The 15,998-nt window shown below is 58.7% G+C and overlaps 1 protein-coding gene across 1 annotated transcript in view; it reads left to right on the plus strand.

Moving 5' to 3' along the window:
* The window catches only part of SPTB (spectrin beta, erythrocytic), an 82,324-nt gene that overhangs the window by 53,768 nt on the left and 12,558 nt on the right, over window positions 1–15,998 (plus strand). Inside the window, exons 22-31 of the mRNA XM_008070466.1 lie at window positions 1,398–1,676; window positions 2,505–2,635; window positions 3,896–4,100; window positions 4,302–4,676; window positions 7,590–7,834; window positions 8,443–8,581; window positions 8,999–9,083; window positions 9,933–10,129; window positions 10,677–10,726; window positions 11,194–11,272. Coding sequence (XP_008068657.1) covers window positions 1,398–1,676; window positions 2,505–2,635; window positions 3,896–4,100; window positions 4,302–4,676; window positions 7,590–7,834; window positions 8,443–8,581; window positions 8,999–9,083; window positions 9,933–10,129; window positions 10,677–10,726; window positions 11,194–11,272 — 1,785 coding nt within the window. The remainder of the gene's footprint in view (window positions 1–1,397; window positions 1,677–2,504; window positions 2,636–3,895; window positions 4,101–4,301; window positions 4,677–7,589; window positions 7,835–8,442; window positions 8,582–8,998; window positions 9,084–9,932; window positions 10,130–10,676; window positions 10,727–11,193; window positions 11,273–15,998) is intronic.

Consider the following 15,998-nt stretch of genomic DNA (forward strand, 5'->3'; position numbering starts at 1 on the left):
CCTGTAGTTCCAGCTACTTGGAAGGCTGAGGCAGAAGCATCACCGGAGCTCAGTAAGTCGAGGCTGTGGTGGCTGTGAGCGTGCCACTGCACTCCAGCCTGGGTGACAGAGTGAGACTCCAACTCAAAAAAAAAAAAAAAAAAAGAAAGAAAGAAAGAAAGAGAAAGGCTGGGCTTAGTGGCTCACGCCTGTAATGCCAGCACTTGGGGAAGCTTAGACAGATTGCTTGAGGCCAGGATTTCAAGACCAGCCAAAGCAACATAGTAAGAACTTGTCTCTTAAAAAAAAAAATCCAAAAACTAGCCAGGCATGGTGGCATGCCCCTGTGGTCCCAGCTATTTGGAAAACTGAGGCGGAAAGATGGCCTGAGCCCAGGAGGTCAAGGCTGTGTGGATATGATCATACCACTGCATGCCAGCCTAGGCGACAGAATGAGATTACACCTCAAAGAGAGAGAGAGAGAGAGACCTTTTTAGGGCACCATGCAGAGGTCATTAGACTTCAGGGAAAATACAGCAAATGGAGCCAAAAATTGTTTGAAGGCAGTTGCAGGGACCATGAGAAATTGTCGAAACTGAGATTCCGAGCACAGAGTAGAAATGCATTTCTGCAGATCAGCTGACCCATGGACATGGCTATTTCATGTGTGTTTTACATGTGGCCACCACACTGCTCCTGTAAGCTGTTCTCACCCCTGCCTTCCACACAACTTTAAAGGCTGCAGGGAAATCATATGAGGAACAAAACAAAAGTACACAGAGCCCAAGAGCCCGCATGTTGGCAGCAGCAAGCCTCGGTCCCAAGTCCCAGGAAGCAAATAACACACTTGTCAGGGTGTCCCGAAAATAGGTGACCCAGTCCCCAGGGTGGGAGGAAAAGGCCATTTTAGTGACTGAAGGCTCCAACAGGAAATAATACAAAACTGACAAAAAATTTGAGAAATAGGAATGAGGAAAAGCCAAACCAAGTCTGAGATTCCAGATGAGGGGCGGCCACCCCGTTCTTTTATATAGCTCAAAAACTGCTGCTGTGAGGTATCAAAAAGGCCTCTTGAAAATCCTTCCGACACAGACAGCTGAGAAACCAAGCCCTGTGGAAGCACAGAAGGAGGAGGGAACAGTCGGGAGCCCTGGCCTTGGAGTCGAGGGAGTTGCGTTCCAGCTGGGCTCTGCCAACAAGGCACCCCGTTGAGGGCGCACCTGCCAAGCGCTTATCCTGGCAGTGTATCTGAGGGAGCGAGAAAGGCACCCCTGAGGCACCCAGCACCTGCCACCAGTGGCGGTTCTCATGACTGTTGCCCACTCTGCTCCAGCGGGAGGGGGCGGCAGGGGCCGAGGGTGTCGGGCTGCCCTCCCCACGGCGGGAAGGCCTTGCCCAGCCCTTGCTTCTGGCCGCAGACGCTGCAGAACGAGATTCTGGGCCACGCGCCGCGGGTGGAGGACGTGCTGCGGAGAGGGCAGCAGCTGGTGCAGGCAGCCGAGATCGACTGCCAGGACCTGGAGGAGCGCCTGGGGCAGCTGCAGGCCTCGTGGGACCGGCTACGGGAGGCGGCGGCGGCGCGGCTGCAGCGCCTGCGGGATGCCAACGAGGCCCAGCAGTACTACCTGGATGCGGGCGAGGCCGAGGCCTGGATAGGGGAGCAGGAACTCTATGTCATCTCCGATGAGACCCCCAAGGTCTGCTGGGTGGAGGGGAGAAGTGGGGTGGCCCAGGCAGGTGGAGTAAGGGCGGGAAGGGAAGAGAAACTGCCCCCTCCCGTCTCCCTGCTCACCTTGGTGCTTTCTAAAGCACCTGCTGCAGCCAGGCACCCGCTTGCCCCTTAGATCGGCTCTAACCCGAGGCTTCCCCACTTTTCCATGGATTCTGGAATGGTGAACTGCCATGGGTGGGGGTGGGAGGTGAGACAGGGAGTCTCTTGAAGCTGGTATGATAAAGAAAGTTTTCACAGGGACAGAGCTTGAAGGTGGGTCTAGAAGGAAGGCAAATACCAGATAAGAACCATCAGAGGAGGCTGGGAGCCGTGGCTCATGCCTGTATTCCCATGAGAGGTCAAGGCAGGAGGATCGCTTGAGGGGGTTTGAGACAGCCTGGGCAACATAGCAAGACTCTATCTCTACCAAAAAATAAAATAGTTGGCTGGGTAAGGCTGGGATTGTAGTCCCAGCTACTCAGGAGGCTGAGACAGGAGGACTGCTTGAGCCCAGGAGTTCAAGGCTGCAGTGAGCTACGATTGTGCCACTGCACTGCACTCCAGACAGGACAAGACACTGTCTCTTAAAACAAAAAAAAACAAAAAAAAACACCAGGGAGTCGGGAGAGGAAGGTGCGGGATGGGCATTGCTGGGCAATCAGAGTAGCAGGATGGGAGTGGGCATGGCTGTCCATAGGGTATCCCACGAGCCTGGCCCTCCTCCCCCTCGGAACCTTCAGAAGCGGGGCTGGAACTTTCCAGGGGAGGGAGCACAGCCAGGCTAACTCTGGAGCTGACTGTCTGCTGCCCCCAGGATGAAGAGGGTGCCATCGTGATGCTGAAGCGCCATCTGCGGCAGCAACGCGCAGTGGAGGAGTATGGGAGGAACATCAAGCAGCTGGCCGGACGGGCCCAGGGCCTGCTGTCTGCGGGCCACCCCGAGGGGTGCGTGTGCCCCTGGCACGACGTGGCCAGGGGGTGGGCACCGGGCTGGGCCCCCACCCACCAGCGTCCCTTCAGGTCTGGGAGGGGGAAATGGAAGAGCTGTTCCCAAACAGGGTTTGAGGCGATGGCCTCGGGACTGCTGGATAGCCCGATGTCACCAAGCTGCCTTGGTTTCCTGAGGGTGACTCAAAGCTGGGCCAACAAGTGCCCAGTTTGCAAAAACATCAGAGATGAGAGTAGCGATACTACCCTCTTGGCAAACTGAGAGGCCAATCTTCCTAAGAGGTGGAATATAGCAACTCTTAGCAAACGGCTGTGGAAGACTGCTTTTGCTTTGCCTGTTACAGTCCAGCAGGTACTTCCAGACTTCACAGTGTCTCAGCAGAATCATTATATGGGAGGGAAGGTAGAAAACTGACACCTGGCCAGACACAATGGCTCACATCTGTAATCCCAGCACTTTGGGAGGCTGAGGCGGGAAGACTGCTTGAGGCCAGGAGTTAGAGACCAGCCTGGGCAACATAGTGAAACCTCGTCTCTACAAAAAAAAAAAAATCAACAAATTAGTGGGGCATAGTAGTACACACCTGTCGTCCTAGTTATTCAGGAGACTGAGGTGGAAGGACCATCTAAGCCCAGAAGGTCAAGGCTGCAGTAAGCCATGAGTGTGCCACTGCACTCCAGCCTGAGTGACAGAGTGAGGCCTTGACTCAAAAAATAAAAAAGAAAGCCAATACCCATCTGAACTGTTGAGCTGTGCAGATTCTGCAAAAAATGGGAGCCCACCAGGCCAAATACTGCAGGCTTCCCCCATTGTGACCCTGTGTACAGCTGCATCCCCAGATGTCTCCCTGGGAGCCCCACGGCCTGAGGCCCTGGTACGCCCTGTCCCTCCCTGAGGGGCTGAGCAGAGCCACTGCTGTGGGTCACACAGGGCTGCTCCATCCACCTCCTTGGAAGAATAACAGAGAAGCTCACCGTCCGCACTTGTCTCTGGGGCTTCTCAGAGGGAGGGATGCAGTGGGGGCACCCCTCCAGGACAGAGCTCAGGACATAGTTCTGTGGTCCCCCGAGGTGTCAAGGCCCAGGGAGCGGCTCCTTCTCCCCCCAGCCCTTCCCTGGACAAAGCCCCTGTTATTTCTCTGCAAGTCGCTCCCCGCCCGTTCCTGCTGGGGTCTGGGGAGGAGCAGGTAGGCTCCTCCGAGCTGCCACCTGAGTTCGTGGTTGCCGTCTCTGAGACTCTCTTGGTTTGAATTTCAGGGAACAGATCATCCGACTCCAGGGTCAAGTGGACAAGCAGTACGCGGGGCTGAAGGACATGGCCGAGGAGCGCAGGCGCAAGCTGGAGAATATGTACCACCTGTTCCAGCTGAAGAGGGAGGCGGATGACCTGGAGCAGTGGATCGCGGAGAAGGAGCTGGTGGCCTCCTCCCCCGAAATGGGGCAGGACTTTGACCATGTCACTGTGAGTAGACACAGCCAGCCACCCCTGCAGGCACACAACGCCCCGCCAGCCTCAGGATGCGGCGTGGGACGCAGTGGTTCAATGCGAGGCGCGACCAGCAGGCACCGTAACTGCCTCCTGGGAAAGCCTGCGGCTGACCGGTGATGCCTCCTGGCCCCTGTGCCCCCCATAACCACATTTCTGTCTGCCCCACCCATCCAGCTGCTCCGGGATAAGTTCCGGGACTTCGCCCGGGAGACAGGGGCCATAGGGCAGGAGCGGGTGGACAACGTGAACGCCATCATTGAGCGGCTCATCGACGCCGGCCACGGCGAGGCGGCCACCATCGCCGAGTGGAAAGACGGGCTGAACGAGATGTGGGCCGACCTGCTGGAGCTCATCGACACGCGCATGCAGCTGCTGGCCGCCTCCTACGACCTGCACCGCTACTTCTACACAGGCGCCGAGATCCTGGGCCTCATCGACGAGAAGCACCGTGAGCTGCCCGAGGACGTGGGGCTGGATGCCAGCACGGCCGAGTCCTTCCACCGCGTGCACACGGCCTTTGAGCGCGAGCTGCACCTGCTGGGCGTGCAGGTGCCTCCCACCCTCACCACCTCCTGTGGGCTCAGGGGCCTGCCTTCCGGTCTTCCCTGGGGGTCTGGGGGGGGCTTTAGAATGGGTGCAGGGGATTTGCCACCTAAGAGAGCCAGCAGCTCAGGGCAAGGGCAGTGGCTTTGATACTCTTTAGCTTCAGCAGTAGTTCTCGAGGCTGGGCGCAGTGGCTTACGCCTGTAATCCCAGCACTTCAGGAGGCCAGGGTACAGAGGGTCATTTGGGCTGAGGAGTTTGAGGCCAGCCTGGGCAACATAGTGAGACCTCACCTCTACAAAAGAAATCAAAATAACTAGCTGGGCGTGGTGGTGCACACCTGTAGTTCCAACAACTCGGGAGGCTGAGGCAGGAGAATGGCCTGATCCCAGGAGTTTGAGGCTGCAGTGATCCGTGATCATGCCACTGCACTCCAGCCTGGGTGAGAGTGAGACTCTGACTCAAAAAAAAAAAAAAAAAAAAAAAAGTAGTTTTCTAAATGGAATACTCATGGAAGCCAGTGCACAAAACAGCTCACGGTGCAATTTCTCTGGTTGTGCGATATTATTAGCGAACCCACACATAGCACATTTCTTGCAGCTAGAACTGCTCTGAGCAGCGTGTGTAGCCACTGAACCCCCATAGCCATCCTCCGAGGCAGCTGCTAACATGCTTGCATTATGTAGGCAAAGAAAGGGAGGTGGTAGACGGTGCGGCAATGCCCTGGAGCTGGGGCTCCCACCCTGCTGGGCTGGCTACAGACCCCACGGGCTCAGCTGCCCGGTGGGCTAGCCTTTCCTTATGGAGAGCTGGAGGGCCCCTGCGATCTGCCTCTTAGATCCTTCCACCACGACTGGGGCAGCCCCCAAGCCCTTCCACGGACCCCTAGGCTTCCCCAGAGCTCGGAGTGATAAAAAGGGCAAATACCAGGGCTCCTCAGCTTCCAGTGTAGTAAAGACGAGTAGCGAGCTGGTTGTGCAGTTCTGTCCCTGAGCCCTGTGTCCTGGGCTGGCCTGGCAGGGCTCAGGGACAGAATACCAAGGGAGGCAGGACCCCTGATTCACCCAAAAGGGGCTCTTGGGGATTTGTCAGGCGGTGGGGGGGAGGCTGGTGTATAGCTGTTATACTTGGGGCCAGAGCCCCTAAGACAGATGTAGCCCCTCTGAGGTCTCAAAAGTGAGGTTTCCTTGTTTATTGAGATCTGGGGTGACCCCTTCCTTGGAGAGGCAGCATGCAGAGTGCTTAAGAACAGGGACTTGGCCAGGCATAGTGGCTCATGCTTGTAATTCGAGCACTTTGGGAGGCTGAGGTTGGAGGATCGCTTGAGACCAGGAGTTTGAGACCAGCCTGGGCAACATAGCAAGACCTCATTTCTGCAAAAATAAAAATAAATTAGGCAGGTGTGGTGGTGTGTGCCTGTAATCCCAGCTACTCAGGAGGCTGACACAGGAGGAGTCCTTGAGCCCAGATGTTGGAGGCTGTGGTGACCTGTGATCGTGCCATTGCACTCCAGCCTGGGAGACAGAGCAAAGTGAGGCCCTATCTTTAAAAAAACAAAAACAAAAAGTTCAAAGACTCAGGAGCCCAATACAAGTCTCAGCTGTATTCCTTTACTAGTGTGAGGGACCATGAGGCAATTACACAGCATCCCCATACCTCAGTTTCCCCATCTCAAAAACAGGCATATTGATAGCACCTCTTTCATGGTACTATTTTAAAGATGAAGAGAGCTTGGCCGGGCTCGGTGGCTCAGCCTGTAACCCCGCGCCTTTGGGAGGCTGAGGTGAGTGGATTGCCTGAGCCCGTGGGTTCGAGACCCGCCTGGGCAGCGATACCTCATCTCTACAATAAATCAAAAAATCAGCCGGGCGTGGTAGCGCATGCCTGTAATTCCGGCTACTTGGAAGGCTGAGGCAGAAGGATCGCTGGAGCCCAGCAGGTCGAGGCTGCGGTGGCTGGGAGCGGCCACTGCACTCCAGTCTGGGCGACAGAGTGAGACTCCAACTCAAAAAAAAAAAAAAAAGATGAAGAGAGCTCATGAACAGAGAGTGGGCTGGACACGATGGCTTATGCTTGTCGTCCCAGCTCTTTGGGAGGTCAAGACAAGAGGATCACTTGAACCTGGGAGTTCAAGACCAGTCTAGGCAATAAAGTGAGACCCCCATCTCTACAAAAATAAAAGCAGACAGGCATGGTGGCTCATGCCTATAATCCCAGTACTTTAGGAGGCAGAGGTGAGAAGATTGCCTGAACCCAGGGGTTCCATAGCAGGCTGGGCAACTTGGCGAGACCTCGTCTCTACAATAAATGAAAAAATTAGCCGGGCGTGGTGGCTCACACCTGCAGTTCCAGTTACTCTGGAGGCTGAAATGAAAGGATCACTGAGCCCAGCAGGTCAAGGCTGCGGTGCACGTGAGTGTGCCACTGCACCCCAACCTGGGCGAAAGAGTGAAAAAAAAGAAAGCCAGACATGATGGCATGCACTCAGAAGGCTGAGGTGGGAGGATGGCCTGAGCCCAAAAGTTAGAGGCTGCAGTGAGCCAAGATTGCACCACTGCACTCCAGCCTGAGCAACAGAGTGAGACCCTGTCTTAGTCAATCAGTCAATCAATCAATCAATTAATTCAAGACAGTACCTGGTGGGTAGGTACTCTCATTACTGTACTGAGGAGGTCCAAGGGCACAAAGTCCCTTTCACTCCCAAATCCTCATCAGAGCCCGAGAGGTACCTTGGGTCGGCGGAGGTGTGAAAGCCAGGTGACTTCTCCTACGGCACCTGCTGGGTGGAGGCTGAAGGCCCTACCTTTGCAGTGCCCTGGGAAGGGAGGCCCGGAGAAGACAGAGGCCCTTCTGGTCCTAGGCCCGTGATGCCTAAGGAATGATGTCCGGGGAAAAACGTCTGGTTTCGCCTGGCCACAGGTACAGCAGTTCCAGGACGTGGCCACCCGCCTGCAGACGGCATATGCCGGGGAGAAGGCCGACGCTATCCAGAAAAAGGAGCAAGATGTGTCTGACGCGTGGCAGGCGCTGCTGGACGCCTGTGCCGGGCGCCGGACGCAGCTCGTGGACACAGCAGACAAGTTCCGCTTCTTCAGCATGGCCCGCGACCTCCTATCCTGGATGGAGACCATCATCCGGCAGATCGAGACCCAGGAGAGGCCCAGGTGAGGGGGCGTCCCGAGGCAGCACTGCTCCATGCCAGATGAGGCTGGCCAGCCAGGGCTCCCAGATCTTTGGGAGGCCAAGGCGGAAGGATCACTTGAGGCCAGGAGTTCAAGACCAGCCTGGGCAACAAAGTGAGAGCCCGTTGCTACAAAAATGAAAAAATTAGCCAGGCGTGGTGTTGTGCACTGTTGGGTGTGTGGGAATCGCTGGGAGCACCTGGGGCTTAGGCCGGGTCCCCACAGAGATGGACTGGCTTGGTGTCCCCTGGGAGGACGGACCACTTCAGAGTAAGAGTCCTAAGTGTGGGGAGAAAGACTTTGTCTTTCAAATTCTCCCATGGGGACAGTGAAAACAAGCGACTTGCATGTCCAACGCTGGGCAGGCCCAAGGCTGTTCACTCTTCCTCCTGCCCTGGGATGTGGCGAGGCCCTCCCCCAAAGCTCAGGAAGGGCTACTCGACCATGGGGGAATGGTGTTAGGCATGTGGCCAGCGGGAGCCCAGCAGGGATCAGACTCTTGCAGGTGGGGACAGGGGGTCCCTGTGGTCCAGGCTCAGAGGCAGGTCAGAAGGGCCAGGGTTTCCTTCTTTCTTGTCCTCCCGCCCCAGGGATGTCTCCTCCGTGGAGCTGCTCATGAAGTACCACCAGGGCATCCGGGCTGAGATCGAAACCCGCAGCAAGAACTTCAGTGCCTGCTTGGAGCTGGGAGAGTCCCTGCTGCAGCGGCAGCACCAGGCCTCGGAGGAGGTGAGAGTGTTTGCAGGGCCCCTCCCTGTCCCAGTCCCACCAGGCCAGCCGGGCAGCCTCCCCAAAGGGCGTTCGGGGCCTCTGTCTTTCTTTCACTCCTGGAAGTCGGGGCCACCCCAAGCTCATCCCCCGCCCCGGGGAGCCGACTGCCCAGTAAGGGAGAGCCAGCTCAGACCCTCCCTGACACCCACACCTGCACACACTTTGGAGCTGGCAACCCTACTTCACAGGGGAGGTGCCTGTGCCCCAGAGAGGTCAAGTAACTTGCCCAAGGCAGCACAGCGGGCCAGTAGCTGGGCCAAGGCTTGAAACCAGAACCATGTGGCCGAGCCTGGTGTGCTTTTCAGGACGCATCTGTGCACCGCCTCTGCCGGGGCGGGGGTGACAAAACCTGCGCTTCTCTCCCCTTTCCCACAGATCAGTGAGAAGCTGCGGCAGGTGGTGTCCAGGAGGAAGGAGATGGACGAGAAGTGGGAAGCCCGCTGGGAGCGACTGCGCATGTGTGAGTGCAGCCAGGGAAGGGCAGGGCCAGACCCCATGGGAGGAGGGGAAGGGTGGGGCGTGAAGCCTTGGGCCAGGGCCTGGTGGCGCAGGCAGGAGACCCCAGCCGATGCTGCTGGAAGCCCGCCCCCGCCCAGCCCGTCCGCCTGCTCCTGCTCCCTGCCTGTCCTCGGCCCCCATCCCCAGCCTCATCCCCAGCCTGGGGTCCCTGCAAAGCCCTAGTGCCTCCCAGACACGTGTCAGGCCGGGCTGGGACAGCAGGGCCCAGGCCCCCTGCAACTGGGCGCCGAGGAGAGGGGGAGAAGCCCACCACCCAGGGACGGGCCACGAGTCGCCAGGCCAGACCGGCCCCAGCTCTTTGTCCACGACAGCCCCGTGAGACAGCCAAAGGCTGGGAGGAACACCCCGGGCAGGAGACTGCTCCTCAGAGAGAGGCATCCCAAATGACACTTTGTTTTCCACACAGAGTTTGCTCTCATTAACGTATTTTATAAACATAACTACTGGTCAGGGGCACGGTGGCTCACACCTGCCATCCCAGCACTTGAGGAGGCCAAGGTAGGAGGCTCATTTGAGGTCAGGAGTTCGAGTTCAGTCTGGGCAACACAGCAAGACCTCCTCTTTACAACATAATAATAATAGCTGCTGATGGAGATAGGCGAGGGGCCCGATGTAGGGTGCAGCGTCCTCCGGTGTGGAGGTGTCTGTAGGGACACCTGTGCAGGCCTCCTGACTGGCCACCAGCTCCCAGGTCCTGCCACTGAGCCAGCCCCAGGCCCCGGCAAGAGTGGACCGTTGGGTTCTGATGGGCCCTGGGCCTTGTGGGGGTCTGTGCCTGTTCCTGTGGCAGTGCTGGAGGTGTGCCAGTTTTCGCGGGATGCCTCCGTGGCTGAGGCGTGGCTGATCGCCCAGGAGCCCTACCTGGCCAGCCGGGACTTTGGACACACGGTGGACAGTGTGGAGAAGCTCATTAAGAGGCATGAGGCCTTCGAGAAATCCACAGCCAGCTGGGCAGAGCGCTTTGCTGCCCTGGAGAAGCCTACCACAGTAAGTGGGGATAGCGCTGGAAGGTTGGGGGGGTGGCAGCCATGCCCTGAGGGGCTCACGGCAGGAACTCTAGGCCAGGGCTAGGGGAAGTGGCTCATGCCTGTAATTCCAACACTTTGGGAGGCCCAAGGCAGGAGGATCACTTGAGGCCAGGAGTTCAAGACCAGCCTGGACAACACCGTGAGAGTTCCATCTCTAAGAAAAATTTTAAAAATTAACCAGGCTTGGTGGCGCATGCCTGTAGTCCCAGCTACTTGGGAGGCTAAGGAGGAAGGATTGCCTGAGCCCCAGAGGTCGAGGCTGCAGTGAGCCACAATGATGCCTCTGCACTCCAGCCTGAGTAACAGAGCTTTCTCTAAAAAAGAACGTAAAAAAAGAAGACTCAAAAGCCAGCAGGGAGAGTGGGAAGGAAAGAAAGGTCGCAAGAAGTACTCATCTCTGAACACAAAAACCACAAGGGGCTGACTCCAGGAAGAGCAGCCACCAGGTTTGTGGGATGCGGGACTCCCCGCCAGCTGCTCTAACCCCCAGCCTTTTCCTCCCCTAGCTTGAGCTGAAAGAACGCCAGACCCCAGAGGGACCCACGGAGGAGACAGGGTGAGTGGTGGCCGTGTGTCGGGGAGCCCAGGGCTCCACCAAGGGGGTGGGGGTGCCTTTCATCACCCAGCCTGGTGTTGGAACAGGGCACGTCTGACCTCTCACCCATGGCCACTTGGTAGAGAAGCCCACAGTGTCTGGAGCGTGAAGTCAGAGACGCTTTTGTGTTCCAATCCCAGGCGGCCGGAAGGCCTGGCACGAAGTGGGGGTGAAGAGCAGCGGCTGTCGGGTGGGGCTCCCCCTCAGAGCCCCCCAGACACATGCCCCGCGGCCCTGCTGCCCGGAGTCCGGCCTTGGCTTTCCGATGAAGCCTCTGGGGCCAGGAGTTCACAGCACCCTCCAGACGGCTGGGTCTTTGGACAGGGAGAGCTTGGGGCCCTCCTGGGGGTGCCGTGGGAGGCCGGGCCTCAGCGGAGCCTGGCTTCGGAGAGGCAACTGTTTGTAAAGAGAGGCCGTGTCTTCCTCAGGCCCCAAGAGGAGGAAGGCGAGACGGCAGGGGAGGCGCCACGAGCTCCCCACCGCGCAGCCACCGAGAGAACGTCCCCGGTCAGTTTCCTGTCCCATTTGTCTAGTTCCTGGGAGTCGCTGCTGCCCGAGCCTGCTCACCCCTACTAGGCCCAGGGGGGCGGAGGCCGGGACAGGCCCTGCACCCCCAGCCCCTCTGGACGCACCAGAGCAGGCTCATTTTTTACTCAGGTGTCTTAGTTCCTAGAATCATTCCCCTCCTCCCTCCACTGCGAGGAAAGGACACGCCAGCCCCCTGACACGACTCTGCCCATTTGATTTTATCTAGTCTAATAAATTTTATTATATAATCACGTCACCATCCACATCAGGGAAAACACTTTATCCCGAGATGATTCATTTTTGTACACAATCCTTTTTCCCATTTTCCTTCTAATATCCCACGGTTGTTCCTCTGCACACACACACACCACCCACATACCACAAAATACACATTCACACCCATACACCACACTCACACCCATATACCACACACACATACACACACGCACACGCACATACACACTCATACACCACCTACACGTTACAAAATACACACATACTCATATACCACACACACATCACATACACACCCATACAACACACACACACGTACTGCAGACTGTCCCGTCCAGCTGGCCCCACCCACAGGAGCCTGCCCCCAGATTCCACCCCTACAGAGCCCCCTGCTTCCTACCCTCCAGGATGGAACCTGTGGGTCAGTGAGTTTGGATATGGAGCTGGTTCTAGGGCAAGTACAGGCTTGAGGAGCCCCGTGGGCGTGAGGGAGAATCCCAGGGCTTTGGGGAGCAGGGGCCAGCCCCCAACTTGTAGACGAAAGGCCCAGGACAGACTGAAGCCCAGGGCCCAGGAGCTCAGGGCCTTGCAGGCGCCCGTCCCCTAAGGCCCCACAGGTCTGTGCAGGGAGCCCGGGAGACAGGAGCCCAGGCCTTGGCAGCAGCGGGCAGGGAAACAGGGGCATCCAGCATGCAGCTGCCTCGCTTTGCCATGCACGCTCCCTGCTGCACACCACCCTGGGGGTCCAGGGAGCAGCAGTTCCTCATGTCCCTTCTCTTAGGCACCCAGGTAAGCTTGCCTGAGCCCAGGGTGGAGGGTTGTTAGGAAGGTTGGTATTGGAGATGGAAATTTCTCGTCCTCCAATTACCCCAGAAAAATGCACAGTGAGCCCTCCCTGAGCAGAATCCCTGGCAGGCCCAGATTTCCGCCCTTCCGACCTTCTGAGGGTGAGACAGACACACACACACACACACACACACACACACACACACACACACACACACACACCCCCCTCCCTCTGCCACCTCCAGCCTGGCCAGAGCTCCCCATCCTAGCCACACCAGCCCATCACGCCCAGCAGAGGGCACTGCCGGGCTCCTGCTGAAGAGTCCCTCCCAGAAGTTCCCTGGGCCGCTCCCGGGTGGCGTGTGGGGGTGTCGCCTCCCTGTCTCCGGCGGACTGCGTCCCGGCCCTTTTCCCGGCAACAGTCCCTGCCGGAAGGAGAGACTCCGGCCGGCAGAGCCTCGGCCGGGCTGGGCCTGCCCCGCCTCCCGCCCCGCCTGCTTCTGCGCGCGTCCCTGTGTCTGCATGCAGCGGTGTCCCGGTGTGCCGGCTCCCCTGTGGCCGCCTGAGCGACTCCGCCCGTTGTTTGTGTCGTGTCCGTCGTGCGAGTGTCATGACGTGTGCATCAGAGCCGCCCAGCCAGCACCCGAGCGTACCACCGGGTTGGGAGGAATAAAACCTGTTTGGACCTGACTCTCTCCGGGGAGGGAGGAGCGAACCCATGTCTGAGACCCTTTCCAGAGAGCCAGCCACTTGGCCAGCTGGGCAGACCGGCCCGTGCCCGGTACCAGAAAGAGACCAGATGGCGCCGCAAATGCACAGCAGACCCGAGGCTTCATGGGACTGGCTCCCTGCTCTCCCACGAGCCTCAGGGGCAGGGCCTCATGCCCAGCAGCCTCTGATGGGGAAGGAAGCTGCGGCCCCCACCCGGGGTGGGACGCCGACCCCTGCCTTCTCTCTGGGACAGGCCTGGGTGACGGCGGCTCTCCTGCTGGTCCCTGTGTGTGGCCTGGTGCCGGTGCCCCCTAGAATAGACCCGTGCTGTGTCGCTTCATGTAAGCCCCTCCCCTGTGCATGTCGGCTTCCTGCTGGGGGGTGGATGGGAGTGGACCACAGCTGCACACCGCAGGGGCCCCCTGCCCACACACCCTGGCACGCCCCTTTCCATGTGTGCACATGGCACTGGCCCTTCCATCCGCACAGCAGCCTTTTTCTCAAATACACCTCGGTGCGCCTTCAGCGTCCCCCACTCCACACACACACACACACACACACACACACACACACACACACACACACACTCTGGCCTTTTCACAAGAGAGTGTGTTCTGAGGAAAACGCATCAGCTCTTGCAGGTAAGTGGCAAGTGTGTGGGAGCCCAGGCGGAAGAAACAGGGCTTCACCCGCAAAGGGCAGCGCTGCCCGGCATGCAAGTCGGAACATCTGGGCTCTCACTCCTAATTCTCTTGGAACCTTCCTGCCTGGTTTTAGATAAACCGCCTAATCCCCAGAGGCTCCTCGCGCTTATAAAGCCCTCTCTGCGGGATTACAGAAAGTCCAGTACATTCCTGCACGTCAGGCTGTAGAAATTAAAAGGAGGGGCCGGGAGAGGCGGTTTCCGCCACTTCCCCCTTCTCTCGCTCTGAGTGCCACGGTCCCTGGTTGGTTTGTCAGGGGGCCGCCGGCCGGCGTGAGGCTGGAGATGGGAAGGAGCTCGAGGGCTAGGGTGTCTGCCTTTGTCCTGCTCGGGGAGGAGAGGCGGGGTTGGGCCTCTGCTGCCAAGGTCAGTGCCCAGGAGTCCGGGGAGAAGGCCAGGGTCTGGGAGGGGAGTCTGGTGGCAGTGGGCAGGCAGCCCTGCCCAGAGCCTACGTGCTTCCGTCCCCCGGGGCCATGGTTCTGGGGAGGGCTTGGGCTCCTGTTGAGTGTCCCTCCCCTCCCAGGCTCTGGGCGCCCCAGAAGCTCCAGCGTCCCATTTGTGAGAGGCTGTTTCCTCCCACGAGGGAAGGAGGAGTATGTCAGGAATGGCATCGAAGAGGATGCACATCCCCCAGGCTGAGGGCCCAGTCCACGGTCCCCAGACATCTTCCTGGTGCAGTGCCTGGGTCCTGGGGGCAGAAAGCGAGGCCTGCTCTAGGAACTCACCCCACCGCGCTCCTGGGGGCTGTGACAATAGAGTCTCCGAAGGGGCTCTCTGTGTGGGACAGACATACTCTGCTGTGTCCAAGCCCCAGGCCAGCTCCAGGCTATAGTGCAGAGCCCCTGGGATGTGAGGCCACCTCAGAAAGCAGCTGCTGGGTGCCCTCGGCTGTCAGCCCTCCCGTCAGGGGACCGGGAAAGCTCCTGCCCCCTTGCGCACGGCCCTCCAGGGGGCTTACACAGGGGACTGAGCACCTCGTGAGAGCTGGACATAGGAGGCCAGGCCTCCTTTCAGCTAGGCCCTGGCTGGCTTCAGCTGGTGCCCACCCGGCAACGGGGGCAGCTCCCTAGCAGGAGTCTTCCTGCCCAGAGTTTTCATCAGCCAGCGGCTCTGCTGTCCTGTCCTTGGTGGAGGGATGTGGGTGTGGAGGCCCAGCTGGATGCTTCTTGCCTAAACGAGTTCTCTGCCCCCCCACCCCCACCCCTTCCCACCAGAGCTGCTCTTTCAGACATTCTGCAGTGAAGGCAAATCCTGTGTTTGCTGGTAATGGGCAGACCCGGCTGGAAAGAACGTCAGTCTTCCCCCAGTCCCGGGCGTGGCCCTGCCACCCCTGGAGGCCTGAGTCAGCGTGGCAGGCGTGTGTCTGCCTTCAGCCTGGCACGGTGTCCAGCTCCCTGGAGAAACCTGCTCTGGGCTCTTTCTGGACACCTGCCCGCTGCCGGGGGTGGCCCCCTCTCATCTACCTTCCTGGGCCTCTGCTGGAAAGGCTCTTCTGAGTCCCCTCTTTCCAGCTGTGTTTCGGAGCATTCCAGACGCTGGTGGCCTCCGGGTGAGGCTCCGTTCACATGGGAGGCATCTCAGAAGTGGGTCTGAAGCCGCCAGTGTGAGCACTGGGGACTTGGGGTGGACCTGGGGTGGGGAGTCGGTGTCTTCTAGCTCTCTCGAGTCTTTGGGTAGAGCAGACACCAGCTCCACCAGGACCCCTGAAGAAGCAACAAAGGTGGTGGGCACGGTGAAGTCAGCGCCAGAGGACTCCTCCATCCCCTAGTGGCCTCTGCTCTGCATCCCCTCCTGCCATCTTGCCCAGGCTCCCCAGCTGCCGTCTCTGACAGAGAGCAGGGCCCTGGGGTGAGGTGTTGATTCGCTCTGCTCCCCTCCCCCACTTCTCGGGAGAGCCCCTCACCACCCTCTGGCTGCCATCCAGGAGTCTGCTTACCATCGACTCCAGCTTTGCAACTTCCCTCCTCTGCCCCGGTTCTTTCCCTTGTTCCGTGATAGTTTGCGCATCCTTGTTTGAGGACTCTGTCTCTGCTCACTCTTCTTTGCCATCTCTTCATTTCTCTGGCTGCTCTCAATTCAAATCCCTCTCTCTCTCTCTCTCTCTCTCTCTTCAGAGATGAGGTCTCGCTATGTTGCCCAGGCTGGTCTCGAACTCTTGGGCTCAAACAATCCTCTTGCCTCGGCCTCCCAAAGTGCTGGGGTTACAGGCCTGAGCCACCACGCTCAGCCTCGAAACCACTTCTTTTGCTTCTCTTGCAAACGCTGACTTCT

The sequence above is a fragment of the Carlito syrichta genome, unplaced genomic scaffold, assembly GCF_000164805.1.
Source record: "Carlito syrichta isolate Samal-C Ts95f unplaced genomic scaffold, Tarsius_syrichta-2.0.1 Scaffold313438, whole genome shotgun sequence".
Taxonomy (NCBI): domain Eukaryota; kingdom Metazoa; phylum Chordata; class Mammalia; order Primates; family Tarsiidae; genus Carlito; species Carlito syrichta.